Here is a 19,664-nt window from a genome sequence, read left to right on the forward strand (position 1 = left end):
TAAATAAACTCTCAAATGACCTAGAGACATAATAAAGGATGTGCTACAAAAGCACTTAGAATTATCCAACAGAAATCTTTATAACATTTTTATATGAAGACTCTATTTCCTGTGACATGTTAGTAAGGCTGGAATTATTCTTTTATACACTTATGGAGAAGTAAGTTGTGTGTCCAGAAACTTCCATGTAAATATGCTCAAGATCTATCTTCTGCTAATATATAAAAAAAGCTAACTATAGCAAAAACACCACCATATAAAACACATATGGCACCCACCATTAAACAAATGTACAAATGAACAGCAACTACAGCAACTATGGATTTTACTTCAAAATCCATAATAATTTGATTTTTAACATTACAATATTAAAAGTACAAATCACCAAGTACAAATACGTGAAAAAAATCTCCCAAACACAAAGGAAATCCAAGATAAGCAAGTAATGATAAGTACATGGTTGAACTGCTGTAGACTCTGGAGAAAAGTATATTTTCAAAGGACAATTAAAAAACATTGAAAGAAATGGGGAAAATCACTGGAAGAAATATTTTTTTAAAACGATAAATTTGGGATAACTGCATATAAACAAAAGAAACTGGTATTTGTGTTTTTTTTTTATGTGTGAAGTTGCAGATTCATGTACTAACATGGAGTGTTTTGCTTTGCTTTGGGCTAAAATAAGGAACATAGTCTAGTTCAAGAGAAAAAGACATCAGCCTATATATTTTATTAATGAAGGATAGGTTTAAGTTAATATTCCTCATCTTAAACTGAATATATCTCATTCCACTTGATTAAATGAGTTTCAATTCGGGCTGTTTAGAGAGGAAACTGCAATTTGGGAACCCAGGGATTCATCAAAGTAAATGGGCTAATTCTGAAATGATATGCAAGTAGCTCAAAGGGGAAGACGCAGATCCAACATGGCCATTAAAATAAAGGTCAAAGAATATGATCAATGCAACAACAGAGATGAGACCTTTGTGCCACACAACTAAAGTCTGTTATTACAATTAAGCAAATCATTCGCTTTTCAACTAAAATGGAACATAAAAACACAGTAGGTTCATTAGTGAACTCGTACCCTCAACACAAATACTCTGAATTTGTCCTCTACATCTAGCACTGCTCTGAGGGCCAGCAATGCAGCAGTAAGGAAGGGAGATCCAGCCACAAACCTATTCCATAAATGAATTAATTAGCATTTCTTAGGAAAAAATAATTGCACTTTTTAATAATATTACTACTACTATTATTATTTTCATTATAGTAGGAGTATGCATGTAGTACTAAAATATTTCATTGACATTAAATCAAGTAACAACAGTGTGAGACAGGTTTCCAATATCAGGTTTCCACGAAATTCCAAAAAGCTCCCAGCAGGTAATTTCTTATCTTCGGTCTCCATAAAGACAGAGTCATCATATCACTGCAGTATTATTAAAGCCTGGAAGGCATTCCCAGGGAGGGCTAAAATGCTGATCCTGATACAAGCAGAGTTCCCAAAATAGAAAGAATTTACATTCTAAATTATTAATTTTAATAATACATTGCCTCTGACTTCTGACAGGAGGTCTATAGCAGGTAATTGGAGGTCTCTGACAAGTATTTGGAAGATGTGGTATCATTTATTAAGAGTGTCTTTATGAAGCTGATCTCTTGTCTGGGTAGAGGTGGTAGATATGAGGGTGGACCTATCCTTTCAAAACTTTGAATCAACTCAAACAGTTAAACACCCTTGGTTGACACCTTAGAGTTCTACTTCTGAAAATACAACAGACTTGCCTACATTATGAAAGAATCTTGAACTGAATTTTATAAAATTCTTAGTTTCAGTTTTGAACATAACTTCTTCACCTAGCAGATTTTCCAGGATGTGTAAACTGCAAAATGCACCCCCCGCCCCAATACCTAAATCTATCAACATGGTGAATTGGCAACCAGATGCTGAGGATTACCTGTGCAAAGTGACTTTTGTTTGTTTACTTTGGTCTTGTTAATATTGAGTCCTTCTGTCTTCTAGTAATTAGGCAAGTGGTCCAGCTACTTCTGGAGACCCTGAGCAGAATGGAAAGTCAGAGCTCGTCATTAGTCAAAGAGGAGGATGCCAATCATCACTTTTTTTTTTTTTTTTTTTACAGCAGCAGGCCATAGAGCTAGTTCATTTAGAGCCCAGGGCATGAACTTGCACATTACTTTAATGACTGCAGTGAGTAAGGCCACTTGAACATGATCTATGGGCTGCTGCGGGCATATTTACCTGTGTCATTGATGCACGCTGGAGAGGACTTCCAGCCACACCACTGATCTTGAAAACAGGAACATCCAACGAAAACAATGCTGTGTGGCATCACAGCACCTCTTCTTACTACATTTTCTCTGAAGACATTAGCTAACAATGAGGTGTGTAAGTTCCTGGAATTCTTTTTATTTAGAGTATCTTTAATGATTCCTTTAGATTTCAAAGTTAAATTACAGATCAAATGATGTGAAATTGTCTGCCTCTCTTTGTCTAGTTAAGTAAAAGCTAGACAGGCCGGTGCATCATTTAACTTGGCCTCAGCAAACCTTGGTCATAGAGAAATGTTCCTCTTGGGAAAACTATTAGAGCATATATTGAAGCCCATTATCATACCTAAATTATGAGAGAATGTAACTGAGTGAAAAGAGTACTGGATTCAGAATAAAACAAACTAATTTTCTCATTTAAATTCCATGGCAATTCCCTACATGGCTTTAGGTACATATTTTTTGAAGTTTGAGTTTCTTTGGTCATAAACAGAAGATATTGAACAAAATAATTACTAGAGAAAATGTTATTACTTAACTATATATCTGATGAAATAAGTCTTACATAGTTTACAGAAATGTCATGTATGTTTTATAAAAATATGTATATTTTTAAAAAATATAATATCTAACCTTTTAAAAAACATTTTTGTTATTTTGAGGTACTATTTAATAATGTTTCCTTGTCCTATCATATTTCATATGTTTCTCTTCACTATCTTTAGCATATTTGGTTCAGTTGTTCTGAATACTATACATGTTTCCCCTATTTATTCCCTCCAGAATATTCTACTTGTCAATTTCCTACTCTGTGCAAACCCTGTACAGGGCACTGACTCTTATATCCCTGGAGCTCCTGCTTCCTATATCCTGCCTGTATATCTTATGAGTAATTAATTATGATATATTTTCCCAGAGAGTTTGTAAAGGTCTTTAAACTCTTTTTCAAAACTGTGCTCCAGGCAACTTCTGTCAAAGTAGACCTAATGATTTATGTACAAGGCAGTATGACATGTCATTTTTGTTTCATCTGAGAAAATTGAATCAACCTAAGAGATCAAAAAAAATAGGAAAGTTCAATAAAATTATAATACTAAATAACTCACAATGTATCCATTTATATAGCCATTAGAAAAAGTTTTAATATAATAGTGATATGAAAAAATGCTCCTGATGTAATATTAAGTGTCCAAAGAAGTATAAAATATTTATATATAAATGAAAAGAAAAATTTTGTACAGATAATTATATATTCACATAAAAATCTTAGAACAAACTCTTCCCAAATATTTGCAACAACCACTAGCTGTAATATTATTTTCAAATAAAATTTTTATCTTCATTCCTTACTGAGCTTTTAACTTTTTCACAATATGCATGAATAACTTTTTAGTGGAAAATCCACTGAAATTTTTTAAATGCATATTTTAAAGAATATTTTAATATCAAATATATTTAATATTTTACATATTCAAAAGAAAAATTATTTCATGTATGAATATTTAGCAATAAATTCTTTTTTTAACATTAAAAATTTGTATTTATTTATTTATTTTTAATTTTTATGTATTTATGATAGTCACAGAGAGAGAGAGAGAGGCAGAGACATAGGCAGAGGGAGAAGCAGGCTCCATGCACCGGGAGCCCGACGTGGGATTCGATCCCGGGTCTCCAGGATGGCGCCCTGGGCCAAGGGCAGGCGCTAAAACCACTGCGCCACCCAGGGATCCCACAGTTTTATTTTTATTTTTTATTTTTTTAATTTTAGCATAAATTCTAATGCTAAATATAAAAGAGGCGTTAGAAATGCACTCTAATGTCACAGTAAAAAAATCCACATATTAAACGCTTACCTTCTAATTTAACATATAAAAACTAAGTCCATTTTTATTTTTCCCATCATAGCCTCCAGTCCCTAAAACACCCAACTCCTAATAGCTTCAGAGGGATCAGAGCAGACAGCATTCCAGAGAATTAATTCTTGGAATAGAGTTTGGGGTGATTAAAAAGGCAGGTAAATATAAAGGTGACTTGAGAAGGGTTACAAAGTCAAATTTTAAGGGAAAATAAAGTTTTAGGAAAAAATTCAAAATAACTTACGGTCAAGAACAGAATACACATAAAGGAGCATGGTGGGTAGGGGGAGGGAGTGAGGGAGATGATCCATCCACACTTCTAGGATTATTCACTCATGACTAGAACTCCTAGCACTAATTTCAATGTTTTCCACAAGTAGTTTAGGACTTTTGTTGCTCCTCTATCTCTAGCTTCAACCATCATTTTTGTGGTGAAAAAGATCCAGAATCCACAAGAAACAGACCAGCTTCAAATCCAGCAGGTTCCATCATTCTGCCACCACCTGACCAGTCCCCTTCCTTCCTACATGGAGTTCCCCAGTTCTATTTACACTACTTGGTGTCTTTCTTTGCCTTGTTGCAAATCTAAACACACAGTTTGGTCCGTCTATCTGCACCCTGTCTGTATCCGGGATATCCATAAGGCTGCTGACTCCGAGATCTGTCCTTCCTTGTTCCAAACCTTCTACCAGGAGCCAGTTCTACAGAATCCTAGCTTGTACCCTCATATCTCAGTCCACCTCTTGAAAACAGGGCCATCACAATTCCCACCATAGTTCATGTTCCAACATGAAAACGAGAAAAATATGCTTTTTTTTCATTTTCCAGCTACATCTAACTTGAAACAAGAAATACAATAAAAAATTATCAATCAAGCAGTTATTTTAATTTTAATATACGGAAAGAGCTCAACTTGTGGTGCTATGGCATATATAATTCTTTTTCTCTCTGACTAAATGAATATAAAGTTCACTAGTCTTTGCAGATAATCCTTTCCTATCTTCTTGACCTTTCCTAAAGGTGTTTTAATTTCCTCTTTTTCATGGCTGATAATTTTGTCATTACTTTCATGAAATGCTTTTCCAAGATACAGTTTGGAAAATGATTAATAGTTATAGGTCATTTTCCACATTGCATTATCAGAAGCTATTATTGCATATTACAGTAACACTAATAATGCTGAAAGACTTGACAATGACATGTGACACTGGAAGAAGACCAGTTAAAGGAGTATTTTATAATGTGCTCCTTCCCAATCATATTCATTTTACACAGAGCTAGTGGAATCTAACAATTACAAATGTAGAAGCTAAATAAAAATAAAGGTATGCAATCCTCACCATGAGTTGATGTAAAATATCATGAATTCTTTAGATTTTATATAAGATGAAGTTTTCAAAATGCTTTCTTTCTTAGTGCCTTCATATGACATAACATGTAAAGTACTCTGTGCACTAGTTTTTGTCCATAGCGGGAGCTCAGATATCTTTTTACTCTTATTTTCCTCTATTACGTATAATAACAATAGTGGTTGAAAACAAGAAAACTTCTATTATACTACCCAGAAATCATTGATAGTTTAAATAATGTACTAAAAATTTCCTCTGAAATCAAGAACATGACTATAATTCTTGTGAAATATAAAGAACAAGAGATGTTATTGGAGCAACAGAGTGTCCAGGGTTATAAATACTGTTAACCTGAAGAATGTTTTTATCAATATATAGCACCTGGAGCTTTTAAGTAAAATGACTAGAGAGTTTTCATGAAATTTCATCTACAGTTTTTAAAATATTTCATATCTTTTATATAAGTTTTTTAACTTCATTGCTAAATAGTTGAAGGCAAACTTCAAATCTGTGTATCTACCACCCAGAGGAAACACAGTTCTATGCACATAGCTGGTATTTGATAAACACTACTGAAAATACAATGAAGTAAAACATTTGCAATGCTGTTATATACATAGAAACTTCTATTTAACCTATTCATTATTAAAATACTTTTCTGGTAGAATTATTAACTCCCAAAACCATATGCTGCTGCTTGAGGGCTTACACTTGTGGAATTGCATTCCCTTCTGCTATGACACTTAAAATATATATATATAAATCAGTCCTGGTGACACTATTTTTCCTTCTATTTGGACCATGATAAGCTTCAGAGTAGTGACTTTGGGAGCAGGGTAACTTAGAGTGAAGAGACATTTATGTGGAGAAGTTACTTTGCATGTATGACACAGAGACACATTAATCTAAGTCACAATAATTTACAAATACCAGTGAACAATATGAGCCATAAAGGTTTTTAAAAATAACCCATAATTTTTCTAGCCAATATTAGAAGATTGTTTAAGATGCCAACTTTGGAAATGTGTGATGATCAAATGGTCAACTGAAGGGAAAGAAATCTTATTGTGAAATAAATATATATTTTAGGAAAGTCATGGTTTTCTTAAGAGCAAAGTAGCACCTTGTTGACTTAAGACAAAATACAAAGACAAAGGTTATATTATGTGAGAGAATGTAAATTCTTGTCTAATAGTATAGACCAACACTGTTACAGTTAAAACAGTGAAAACACACAGGTGAAGATGGGGATGACTACACCTATATAACCACAAGCCACCATCAGCAGGTTTCTCACAAGATGTAGCAATATCAGTCCTCTCTCTACTGAGGGTGACTGGAGTACTGTCACTGTTCCTCACCACTGTTCTGGAATCATCATCACTCACCACCACCTTTCACAGAGTCAACGAGGGTTCTCTCTCTTTCCTCGTTGTTCACCAACATGAACAATAATTACTTTTAAATTCTGGATTTAAGCACACAACTCTCAAGATACCACTATCTATACAGACTCACTGCAAATATATTGTCCATACCAAGTTTTCTTTTACCTGCTTCCATTCCATGTCCATTCCAGGATCCATCATTATGACCACTGTCTTGTGTCCCTTACCTCCAAAGCCTCCTTCCTTCACCTCTGCTCAGTCCAGCTCACCACTGGTCCTCATAGGTCCAGCTCAAACAAGCGGACTGTGCCCATCTAATGAGAGGGAAAGACCTACCACAGTTTCCAACACCAAGCCACTGGAGGACCTGAAACCATATATCTCGATTCTTTCCCATCCTCAGGGTTGAACTCTGTTCCAAAAGCCATTCTCTCTACTGGTAGATGGACCTCATGCACTCTCATCTACCCAGTGATTTTTTCCTCTGAGATTATTCCCTTTCTCTCAAGCATCATAAATTTCTCTATGAGTCAATGCCATCATCATAGGGATACCTTCCATTCTTAAAATAAAATCCCTTCACTGTTTCCATTCCTTTAAGCCACCACACTTTATGGGCTGCCATTTGTAATGAATAGTTTTCAATTACCCCTCTTAGTTATTTATCCAAATCACATGACCAGAGTCATCAAATGCCCAACCTCTATCCTCCACTCCTCTTCTGGTAAAGGACACTCACTTACAGGAGAGGAAATAGGAATTAGGTTCCTCTTTCTTAATGCCCCATAGTGAAACCTGGTTACTTGGAAATGAAACAGGTATGTCTGAGATACAGAAAATTACCTATAGAGTAATAACATAAATCCTGGTCCTATTTCTGTTGATATAAAAGTGTAAAATTCACCAGTTAAAAAGCAATCAGGATGGGAAATTTGAACAAAGAAAAAAAGTCAATGAACACCTTTTCATTGAGCAATCCATGCCTGCTGGGTTGAAGGATTCTAAGACTTGTTTACAAAATCTCAACATGCCATACATGTCATGCGGACATGTTGACTTAGGGCTTGTCATGACTTAAGTTCATTCTATGGTTATAAACCAGAATTTATTTCTGTGCAATGTTAACTGCCTGCCTAAAAACTTATGTTCTCAATTTCAATAACACTTTTTTTCCAATAAACTGTCAAATTGAGTTTTCTTTATGCATGTACTTTATTACCCTTTATTGTACTTTGCATATACAAAGTGCTCAATACATTTAATGAATGAATAAATAAATTATGCAACCAATTGTTTGCCAGGTAGCTTAGAATATATGCCTCCTATGATAAAGAATGACTTCTCGGGGATCCCTGGGTGGCTCAGTGGTTTGGCATCTGCCTTCGGCCCAGGGAGTGATCCTGGAGACCTGGGCTCCCTGCATGGAGCCTGCTTCTCCCTCTGCCTGTGTCTCTGCCTCTCTCTCTCCCTCTCTCTATCTCATGAATAAATAAATAAAATCTTAAAAAAAAAAAAAGAATGACTTCTTTCCCACAGAGCTGATGTTCAAGGAGACAAGCCTAAAGTAGCACATAAGAGTGATGCTATAAAATTTCTTCCTTGAGGTCCTCTAACTTAGTAAAAAGAATTTTTAGTAAAAAAGCTATTTTATATTAGCACCTAAAAAGGATCAGGAAAGCAATATTCAAGTGAAAAATTTATAAATACGTTATGTACGTAACTATTAAAAATCATAAAGGATATGAACTTTTAAAGTCGCTTTTCCTTCATCTCAGCTAATTTTTTCCCAATATATTTAACTTAGCTTTAGCTCCACAGATAACAGTCTAGACCACAAAACCGTAATAGTTTAGGACAAAAATAAAAAATTGTTTGCTTACAGTAGGCTACCCCAAGGAAGTCCAGGGACCTTGCTGCTTGTGGATTTTGCCTTCACATGGGCAGCTGCTGCCTATAGGAGCTGATGCCTGAGCCTCTGATGCAGGTGCTTCAAGCTGTTCTACTCAGCTTCCAGGACAGACTTTTCATGCCTGCTCACGTTAGTTACTGGTCACAAAGAATCTCATCTTTGCATCCAAAAATGGACAATGGACTTGTTTTGACTATTAGAAAAAAACTCTTCACAGTAAGTCTTTTTTATGAAATTCTCATCAAGGATTTGGAGAGGCCATTTTATTTCCATAATATATTTTTGCTGTCAGCAGCTTATCCACTCTCTCAACTACAGACATCACTATCTCAGCTCAAATGGCATTTCCTATTATCCAAATCCAACGAATATCTATTCCAGTCTCCCAGTTCTTTCTCCCAATTTGGATTGTCTTCCCTATCCTCTATATCTTCTGCCTATTCCTACTTCCAACTAATTGTAAACATATATAGTAACCAATGTTTATAGTTTGATTTATTTCCTCCTACACTTTTCCAGATGTTCATAAATATTGTAAACAACACAAAATATTTATTATTATTTTATAAAAACAGGATAATATAATGCTAAAACATTTCATTTCTAAAGTCCTCATGGAGTTTTTCAAAGGTGTAATATATAACTCCAACTCATTTTAATTAATAACTACATAAGAAGGATATAGCTTTTGTATAAAATATTTTACATAGAAGATAGGTCTTTTTTAAATTCTTCATCAATCAGTACTGCTCCACTTTTTTACTATCCCAGATAATTTTGCAATACACACCAATATACATAAAATCTTATGTTCTAGATCACCCATTTCTATACTACATATGTCTAAGTATGACTAATCAAAGGCTATTGAACACTGTAAATGCCACTTCATAGCAACATATCATTTTAAACAAAGATTACAGGATTGCACATTCCCATATGGAGTGACAAAAATGTGAATTTCCTCAAACTTTAACCCTTAGCTAGATTACAGAATATACTATTTTTTAATGTTTGTCTATTTGGTAGATTAAAGAAATTAATATTTTCATCTTGATTTTTATATCCCTGATTAGTAGAGTAGAAAGCATTTCCATATAGTCATTAACTTTTTGCATTTTTCTTCTATGAACTGCTGTTCATGTTTTTTGCCTAGTTTTCTATTCTGTTATTTTATTTTTTTATCTCATCAACATTAGGAAGCATTAATATATTAATTATATCAATACTTTGTCATATTTTTGGCACACATTTTCTCTTATCCAATTTTTTCTACTATTTTGGATTGAATATGTCCTTGAGATTCTGAGCCCTCAGTTACATCCTTTTAAAAAATTTTTTACCTTTTTTTTAAAAGATTTTATTTATTTATTCATGAGAGACACACACACACACACAGAGAGGCAGAAACACAGGCAGAGGGAGAAGCAGGCTCCATGCAGGAAGCCCGACGCGGGACACAATCCCAGGGTCTCCAGGATCACGCCCTGGGCTGAAGGCAGGGGCTAAACAGCTGGGCCACCAGGGCTACCCCCTTTAGTTACATCCTATAGAGAGAACATTCTTTCCAGTTTGAACCAACTGGGCATGACAGTGATGAAAATGTTTAGTAAGATAAAAATCTATTAAAACTTCCTTGTAACTCTCATACATTTATGATTCCCATATGATCTTTAAAATAGTTTGATTCAGTTTGCCAAAGAAACAATCAGTGACAAGATATTACTACAATAGCCTTAAGTTTATATCTTAATTTGAGGAAAAGTAATATTATGATGATAACTAGGCTTTTCTACACAGGATATACCCTGTCATTTATTCTTAATTACTTTATGTCTTTTAATAAAATGTTATAGTTTTCATCAGACAGGTCTTGTCATTTCCTTGTTAAATTTATTCCTCCTACTTTGTATTTTGTCAATACTCTAAAGTTAGTGGTTCAGCAAGACTTCTAGATATATGAATAAGATACCATGACATAAACCAACTTTAACAAAGCAGTATCCTGAGTGTGGGAACTGATATGAACCTTTGCTCCCTTCTTCTATTACTCCTTAAAAATAATCAGCAATCTCATGAGAGGGCTTTGGAAGCAAACTAATCCAGTAATACAGCCTGTGCTTCAACCCAATTCCTTGCTTACTGACCATTTTCAAAGCCCAGATGATCCAATTAATCTATTCAACTTTCCTTTGTGTAACTACTTAGCAGCACACTTCCCTCCCTGGTGACGCACGTCTGACTGACAGCATCACCGATCCCTTAAGTCAGTGGACCTTCTCTCAGCTACTCTACTGAGAGCTTCGCCACTACTGTTGCTCACTCAGCACTCCTTGAATCATACCCAAACACAGGACACTTTCAGTATTTAAAAAAATTGTGATTTATATCCTGCCACATGCTAAAAGAAGTGAAAAAAATCTTGATTTTCCAGCTTTCTTTGATTATTTACCACCTTTTATTTATAAGAAACATGACTTTGAAGGAGTAATTTTTTTTAATCTAAGACTTCAGATTTTATTAGCCATTTATAAAGCAAAGTAATGCTGGAGGAAGAATCATGAAGACTTTAATTCATTTTACAGGGAAAATTCTAAGATACTTTCTTCCTGATCCAGCCCAGAAACACCAGAGAGACCAATTTGCCTTGACCCAACACAGGATTCATCTGCTGTCATTATACTAATTTTTTATACTTACGGATATATTTTGATTGTTGGTTAGACTTTATATATTTTTTTTGACTTTATATTTTCTAAAAGCCAATTATTTGGCCTCAGGCACATAACAGTTTTACGCTGTATTGGTCCATCACCAAATCTACCAAGACTTCACCAACAGGGAATTTTGCCTATAAAGTGTTTCCCCCTACCAAGGAATATTTTTTTCAAGGAAAATAGCCTAAATCATGAATAAAAACATAAATTCAAAAGCAACTATAATCATGTCAAAATATTTTTATGATAAGTGAAAATCATGATTTTCTTCCAACATAAAAGTCCTCGTTGTTCATCTGAAGGAACAGTTTCTAATATGTTCCCCTAAGTATGTCACAAAAGTGGGATGTCTCTACCTGTTCTTTGACCGAAGCGAGGATAGCAGAAGTGGTTTCTGTCTCGGAGCCATCTCCGTTGGAGGTGGTCAGGCCAGGGCTCAAGGAGCTGGTCTTCTCTGAGGTGGAAGAAGGCTGGTCTGGAACAGGCATAGCTCCTGCAATGCAAAAGGACATGCTTAATATAATGGGAGGTTGCCACTGCATACAGACACAACTATCAGGCAACTAAACAGCACTCTTTGGAAAAATGAAAACTATAAACTACAAAGAGAGCACATGACTACAAAGAAAGCATCATCATCAAACAGGAAATAATACAGGTAAGTGGAATGATTTCTCCTATATCACCCCAAACAAATTCCAGGACACACTCACAACTTGGTGCTTTTGTATTTGAGCTAAGTGGAAGAAGAGATACTAAGAAGCAAAAGGCAAGAAAGGTAACAAGAAAGAATAAAGAAATGAAATACTGAGTCTAACAACAACAACAACAACAACAACAACAACAACAAAAAACAGTTGAACTACCATTTTATTTGAACCCAATTCATAAATGGATGTACATGGACAGCTTAGAAACAGCATCCCAGTTGTTTCTTTCTTACTATCTTTCCCAAACAAGTAAGACCAAAGTATTTGTTCTATACATTACCTAGCAATGCTTATCAGCAGAGGAAATAATTAACTAGGACAATTTTTACCAGGGCCCTACAAAATCAATACTCAAATAAAAGCCTAGGAGTAAATAAAGGTTGTTTTCTTGCCTAAAGCTATCCTATTACATGTCCCTCCAAGAACTAGTATTATGTGAATGTTAAAATGTATTTCCTATTATAGCGTAACTAGGCAGACTGGGTTTTACAGTAGGAAACATAAATTCCATAGGAACCTTAGCATTGTGAATAGTTAATAATTTAGGGCTATGGTCACTGAAAAGTGTTCTGTTATAGAACTGTCCTTAAAATATATAAAAAGATTGGTCATCTAATGTTATCATTGGACATTCCAACTTAGTTTTGTTTTCATTTTTAAGTAATTTTAAAAATTATATTACCAATGAGACTTAGAATAGTATTAGAAAGATAAATCCATTACAAACAATATATAGGAGGGTTTGGGAAAATAATATTAATAAGCAGAATGTGAGCAAAGGATAAAGATCAAATTTAACCTAGTGTAGCAAAATGCAACCCTGGCTAAAAAAGCAGAAGGTATTTTAGGTGGTGGATACCAACAGGATGAAATGAAGTGATTTAAATAATTACAGTGGTGGGGTTGGGAAGACAAGAGGAAAATAGTTTTGTGTTCATCTTGCTATCATATGTAGCATCTTATCTGATCAAGCCTCATAATTATAAGGATTTGGATAAACAGATCAACAAATGTTGTGCCCAGGTGACATAGCCCAAAAACCAAACCTTTCTCATTAGGGAAGTTTGAGGGATGGGTGAAAGGGGAGAAAGCAAGAAGAAAGGAAATGGTAGTTCTTGTGTGCAAAGTCACCCCTCTCCGTGACCCTGGAGTGGAGAGGTACAGCAGAGATCACTCTATCTATGTCAGAGGCTTCCAAAGGGCCTGAAGCTGAGAAAGGAGAAGTCTTGCATGTTTTAAGGTTTTATTTATTTATTCATGAGAGAGGCTGAGACGCAGACAGAGGGAGAAGCAGGTTCCCTTCAGGGAGCTCAATGCAGGACTAGATCCCAGAATTCCAGGATCATGACCTCAGCCAAAGGCAGACACTCAACCACTGAGCCACCCAGGCATCCCGTCTTGCAGGTTTTAAATCTTCACTTTTGTGTTTTCTAAATTTTATTGGGGCCATGTAAATCCCGGTTCTGGACTAGTATTATTGCCAACCTGTTTTTTGACAAAGAACTTGTCCAAGGTCCCAAAGTTATTTATATAACCAGGCCTAGAACTCAGATTTTCTCCCTTTTTATTCCTGTTTTAGAGTCCTTTAATGTGGCGGCCTATTTTCCATAACCTGTTCTGCTGGCTGTCTCATAAATACTAGTCTATATATCAATTTTTTTTTTATAAAATGTTACTCTTAAAAGTATGAGAGTAACCTGTCACAGTAAAATATGGGATTTAATAGGCAATGAATCAAGGCATATCCTTGGGCACTAGACAACTTGGATCTACACACTATAAGGAATAACCAAGTCTGTTTATGTACCCCCATTTCTCCTTAGAGCAGCAATAACAGAACAAAAGAGAAAGCTTCAAGGTTTAGCTACCATACAGAGCTACTGCAACCCAAGGCAACCTCTATGCCTGAATGGAAATGACTTGGAATAATTTCCACGGCTCATAACTTTTCACATCCAGACTTAATTCAACCATTGACCATCCCCGTGTATGAATGGTTAAGACTGTCCAACCTCAACTGCCGATCCTCTTAGCTCACAGCACAAGAGGAGAAGGAGGACCATATGAAGACCAAGCCGTGGGCTGCCTAATGGTAAGTGTAAAAAGTTTTAAGCCTTCTGACTTTGCAGTAAATGGCCAAGTACTTTAGTTTTAATTAGAACTAATCCACTAAATTAGTAATTAATCTGTACTAAATTCAGGAAATCCAGAAAATGTAAGGAGACAAGAGAAAAACAAAATCAAAACAAAACAAAACAAAAGACAAAAACAAAGGAAGAGCAATCCTCAGTAATTCTGGCATCTGAGATAAGTATATTTATTTTGGTATTTTTGTATGTTTCTCTGACAGAATTTTTTTTTTCTGATTTAACTCACTCTGTATAATGAGATTTACATATAATAGAGTACTACTAATATAGCATTTTTTAAAATTTTTGTCCAGCAACATATAATGAACTATTTCTTATGTTAGGAAAAATTATTCTGCGGTTTATAAACGTAATGACGTGCTCACTTAGGCAGCACGTATACTAAAAATGCAATGAATAGTATTCATAATGTATCATAATTTACATATCTTTTTAATTTTTATGACATTTTCACACATGTGACATTTTCAGTAGATAAATTCCTACATGTGGTACTGATGGAATGAGGAGCTGGAACATGTTTCAGACTTTTGAGAGTCAAAACAAATTTTCCTGCTGCCAGGCTGGTTCAACTTATCTGCCCACCGGCAGTGCTGTGAGAACGACCCTTCCCCACAAAGTTAACAACACTGGCCTTAACTGCTCTCTCCTGCTTTTACCAATGTGACATAGAAAAATTCATCCCTTTGATTTTGTTTCTCTTTGGCAATGAGAACAGTGGGACATTTTCCAACAGATTTACTGATCCTACATAACAACACTTCTTCATTCTCTTTATACAACTACTATGTAAAAAGTCTTTCTATCGCTAGCAGAATGCTTAATCTGCAAATATCTAAGCTGAAATTTAGACTTGGTAATAAGAAGTTCTATGTCCAGAAAATACAAAACAAGTCATGCTGTATTACACCCTCACATGCATGAGCAGTGTTACAGATTCAACTGTGTTCACTCATACCCCCACCCATGATCCCACCCCTGTCCCAAATCCACATGCTGAAGCCCTAATCCCCAATGTGACTGTATTTGGACATGGGGCCTTTGGGGGGGGGGTAATTAAGGTTAAATGCAGTTATGAGGGTGGGGTTTATAAAGGTGGGATTGTTGTCCTTACAAAAAGAGTATAAGACTGGAGCTCTTTCTCTCCATCTATGAGGACAGAGAGAGAAGCTAGAAGGTAGAAAGAGTGTTCTCACCAAACATGTATCATGCCAGCACTTTGGCCTTGGACTTCTGGCCTCCAGAACTGTGAGAAAATACACTTCTGCTGTTTAAGCCCCTCTGTCAGTGGCATCTTATGGTAGTGGGGGAAGACTAATACAGGCAGGAGTGGATCGGTCTCAGCTTCTTTCTCTATTTCTCCCATGAGATGAATATGGGGGAGCCTGGGGATTGATGGTAGCAGGGTGGCACCATCATGTACAGCTCTGTCAATACCTTCACCCAAGATAAACTACAAGTGTCAGAGAAAGGAATGCACTGCTTCAAATAAGCAACCTGGATAAATCAAATCTTAGAAGATGGTTGTACCCAATTTATGTGAAGTAGGTCTGCAAAAAAAAAAAATGCTTTCTTTCAAAGATGATACAATAAGAAATTCAGAAAAGTTGGCTGGATGACAATACGAGCAAAAGCAGGTAGCCCCCATATACAGAGTGTCTTTCTCAACTTTAACGTATGTCCCTTATGTAATAAGATTTCATGAAATCCGAATAAATACTCTAAACTTTTATTTCCCAAACATGAGTCACTATAAATTTACATTATACTTGGTAACCTATTAAAATCTTATGTATACTTTAAAAGGCCAAACTCTCTTGCTCTTAATTCAAGGACTGCATTCAAAGCTATATTTTATTGACTTCCATCACCCAAAAGACAGTAAAATTCTTATTGTATATTTTATAATGGAAACTTGTTATTTTTTAATTAATTAATTTATTTATTTATTTATTCATGAGAGACATAGAGAGAGAGACAGAGACACAGGCAGAGGGAGAAGCAGGCTCCTCACAGGGAGCCCAATGCAGGACTCGATCCCGGACCCCGGGATCACGACCTGAACTGAAGGCAGATGTTCAACTGCTGAGCCACCCAGGCACCCCAAAATTTGTTCTTTCTTTAGCCACTTCTTTCTAGCAACTGATGACTTTATTGGAAGAGGATATCATGAAGACATGACAATGAGTTAACCCTTGAGTTGGACCTAGGCAATTGGAGGCTTCCTACTGCCCCTCTGTGTATGGGATGTGTGTCTGCTTGCCTTCCCCATGCCCAGAAGCTGTTCTAAGAATATATCCCTGAGGTAGAAATGTAGTGTTGAGATTATCCACACGAGGTATGGGACTGAATCCAGTTAAGGCCTATATAATCTTTAAAGATTCTGGCCAGTGGCTGCAGAAATCTACCTGTCCTGTAGCCACCCAAGATGAGCCTTGTAAATAAATTCACTTGCCTCTTCAACCTGCTGCCTACCAATCTAGAGTGATCGTCTTTCAGTCTCTCCCTTATCTCTGAGTATGGAGGCCAGTTTGCAGACCAACAGATTGACATCGGATATGGCCATCTTCAAAAATTAACTGATGGACTCTGGTGTCTCACAATTAACCAATTCAATGATCCATCTAGCATTCTTAGACCACCATTACTTGATTTCCTCCTCTCTGATTCAGTGATAGCTCCTTTGGCTGTGATGAGGTCTTTGCTTCTGTTGAACTGCCCACCCCCAATCTGTAACCCATGACCTCTTAATCTTTTCAACTGTCTTCTCATTCTGTCACTCCCAGGCCCTCACGCTATGTTGTCAGAGACCTGTTTCTTCCTTATCCCAGGTCCCACCTACTTAAAATTCCAGAATCTCCAAATCCCTTACATATTGTGGGACTCAATAAATATTTCATTAGCTAGACTTGCACTGTCTGATATGGTATCTTCTAGCAACATATGGCTATTAAAATCTCAATAACATTACAAAGCCAGTTTATTAGTTGCATTATTCACATTTCAAGTGTTCAATAGCCACATGTGGCCAGTGGCTATTGTACTAGAAAATAAAAATGTAGAAGAACGTCATCATTGCAGAAAGTTCTACTGATCCATACCCAATGGTCAATCTTTGATGTAATCTTTCTTCTGTAGTTTTAATCCTTGGCAGTAAGTCAGGAGAAGGGGTCAGATTATAAACATATTTTGAAGGGAGAACTGTCAGGATTACTGATAGGCTGCATGTGGTAGTGAGGCCAGGAGAGAAGAATCTAGATGATTCCAGGGTTTGGTTTGAGTGACTGGCCATTAGTCACAATGTTGACACTGTGGGTAAAATATATTTCGGGCAATGGAAGGTGACCTAACATGCAAACTTACAACCCAAAACACATCTATCTGTGACTCTTCTTTGCTGTTAACATCTCAGCAGCTGAAACCAGCTCAAGTCAGAAGCTACACTCTGATATGAATTGAGCAATGGAAGATTGATGACTTCTAAACACTATATATCACATTTCTCCCCCCATCCTTTTTCTTTTTCATTAGGCAGGTCCCTTTTTATCTTTTACTTTAGAGTTGCTAGAAACTTCTAGAACTTTTCTCATCTTTGTTTAGCTTTAGCCAATGGCTTCAACTTAAGACTCTCAGACATTAACTTCCTTGAATCTCACACCAAACTAACAAACCCCACATGTGTGTGGCAACATCTAAAGTTATTTCCAGGGGTGCCTGGCTTGCTCAGTGGTTGAGCATCTGCCTTTGGCTTAGGTTATGATCTAGGGTCCTGGGATTGAATCCTGCATCAGGCTCCCCGCAGGGAGCCTGCTTCTCCCTCTGGCTATGTCTCTACCTCTGTGTGTCTCTCATGAATAAATAAAATCTTTAAAAAAAGTAAAACAAAATAAAAGTAAATTATTTCCTTCCTTCATGTGTCCACTCTCTTCAAGACAGTGATGCTCCCTGTTCTTGATCCTATGTTCTACAATACAAGTATATTAGTGCAATAGAATTTTGGTTTACCTCATCATTAGGCGTAATTTTCACAATTTTCCATTATGGTTACACCCAAGGGAGTAACAAAACTGGCCATTATAATACTCCAAATATTACTATCATTTGTCACACATACATTTATGTATCCAACTTGATATTTTAAAATTGAATATAATTGAACACATGGGATTTTTATAACCTTCCACCCCACAGGCAATATGTGTAAGATTATGATCATGTACAACTCAAAAATAAGCAGAAACATAAGCATATTACTAATATTAGGTTGCAGAGATTGTGTAGATTCATATAAATTAGTAACATGAAAGATACCTCATTTGCATAATCATTCTGGTCACTAAAACTGCAATTCTGTATTTGCAACTAAGATGTCATGAATATCAAAACCCAACACAATAGGCAGAGAAGTGTCCTCTCTCAGATGCATTCCTGACACGTAAACATATATCCATCCTTGCTTCTTCTTTTTAAAGAGAAATTTAAAATTAGAGCTTATCCTAATAATATACACAGTATATTTGCAACTAAGATGTCATGAATATACACAGTATATTAATAATATAATATTATTATAATATTACACAGTAATATAGTATATTATTATACACAGTATAATAATTAATAGCTGTCAAAACTCAATATAATTAGACCAAAAACTCAATCTCTCTGGTCTATGTCCAATTCCCCACATCTGGCTCACTATCTACTATATACCAGCCAGTTAATAAACATTTGTTGAAGTATTAGTGTAAAATCAATAATGGTTGCTTAGTAGAGCATGTAACATAAGTAAAATGGGCTTTGCATTAGAGCATTTCTCTAAATGATATTTGAAATGACACCCTTTTAATTTCCACTCAAGAAAGCTGCTTTTCTGAAACCTTATTAGTACTAGTGTATGGCTTGGCCTCAGTCGAATGCCAAAGAAGGGATAGCCTGGGTTGCTGGCTTCTTAGGTAGAGCCATCAATCAAGCAGGATCTGAGGCCTCTGGAACTCGATGCTTGCAACTCACAACTTACAAACAGAATCTGGCAATATTTATGGAATGCACCCTGCAAGGAAGAAGTATCGAGACATATTCAGAATATGCAACTACAAGCAAAGCCAGGAGGTAGAGAAATGTCCAATTCTACTTGATAGTTTGGGGGTGAGGCATGAGATGTTAATCACAGAATCAGAGACATGAGGTCCCTTGTTGCTGTGGTGGAAGATATGATGACAGAGGGGAGAGACATGGGATCAGAGTGAGATTCACATGTGGAACACAAGGGGCTGACTGTTCAACCTGTGTG

At 36.0% G+C, this 19,664-nt stretch overlaps 1 protein-coding gene across 4 annotated transcripts in view; it reads right to left on the reverse strand.

Moving 5' to 3' along the window:
• The window catches only part of CTNND2 (catenin delta 2), a 901,977-nt gene that overhangs the window by 737,284 nt on the left and 145,029 nt on the right, over positions 1-19,664 (reverse strand). For 3 of the 4 annotated variants that reach the window (XM_041732004.1, XM_041732005.1, XM_041732002.1), the window contains exon 2: positions 11,868-12,004. In XM_041732004.1, the coding sequence (XP_041587938.1) occupies positions 11,868-12,004 (137 nt within the window). Of the gene's footprint in view, positions 1-1,961; positions 2,062-11,867; positions 12,005-19,664 lie in introns of those variants that run through there. The other variant, XM_041732007.1, reaches the window with a different exon arrangement.

The sequence above is a fragment of the Vulpes lagopus genome, chromosome 17 (assembly GCF_018345385.1).
Source record: "Vulpes lagopus strain Blue_001 chromosome 17, ASM1834538v1, whole genome shotgun sequence".
Taxonomy (NCBI): Eukaryota; Metazoa; Chordata; class Mammalia; order Carnivora; family Canidae; genus Vulpes; species Vulpes lagopus.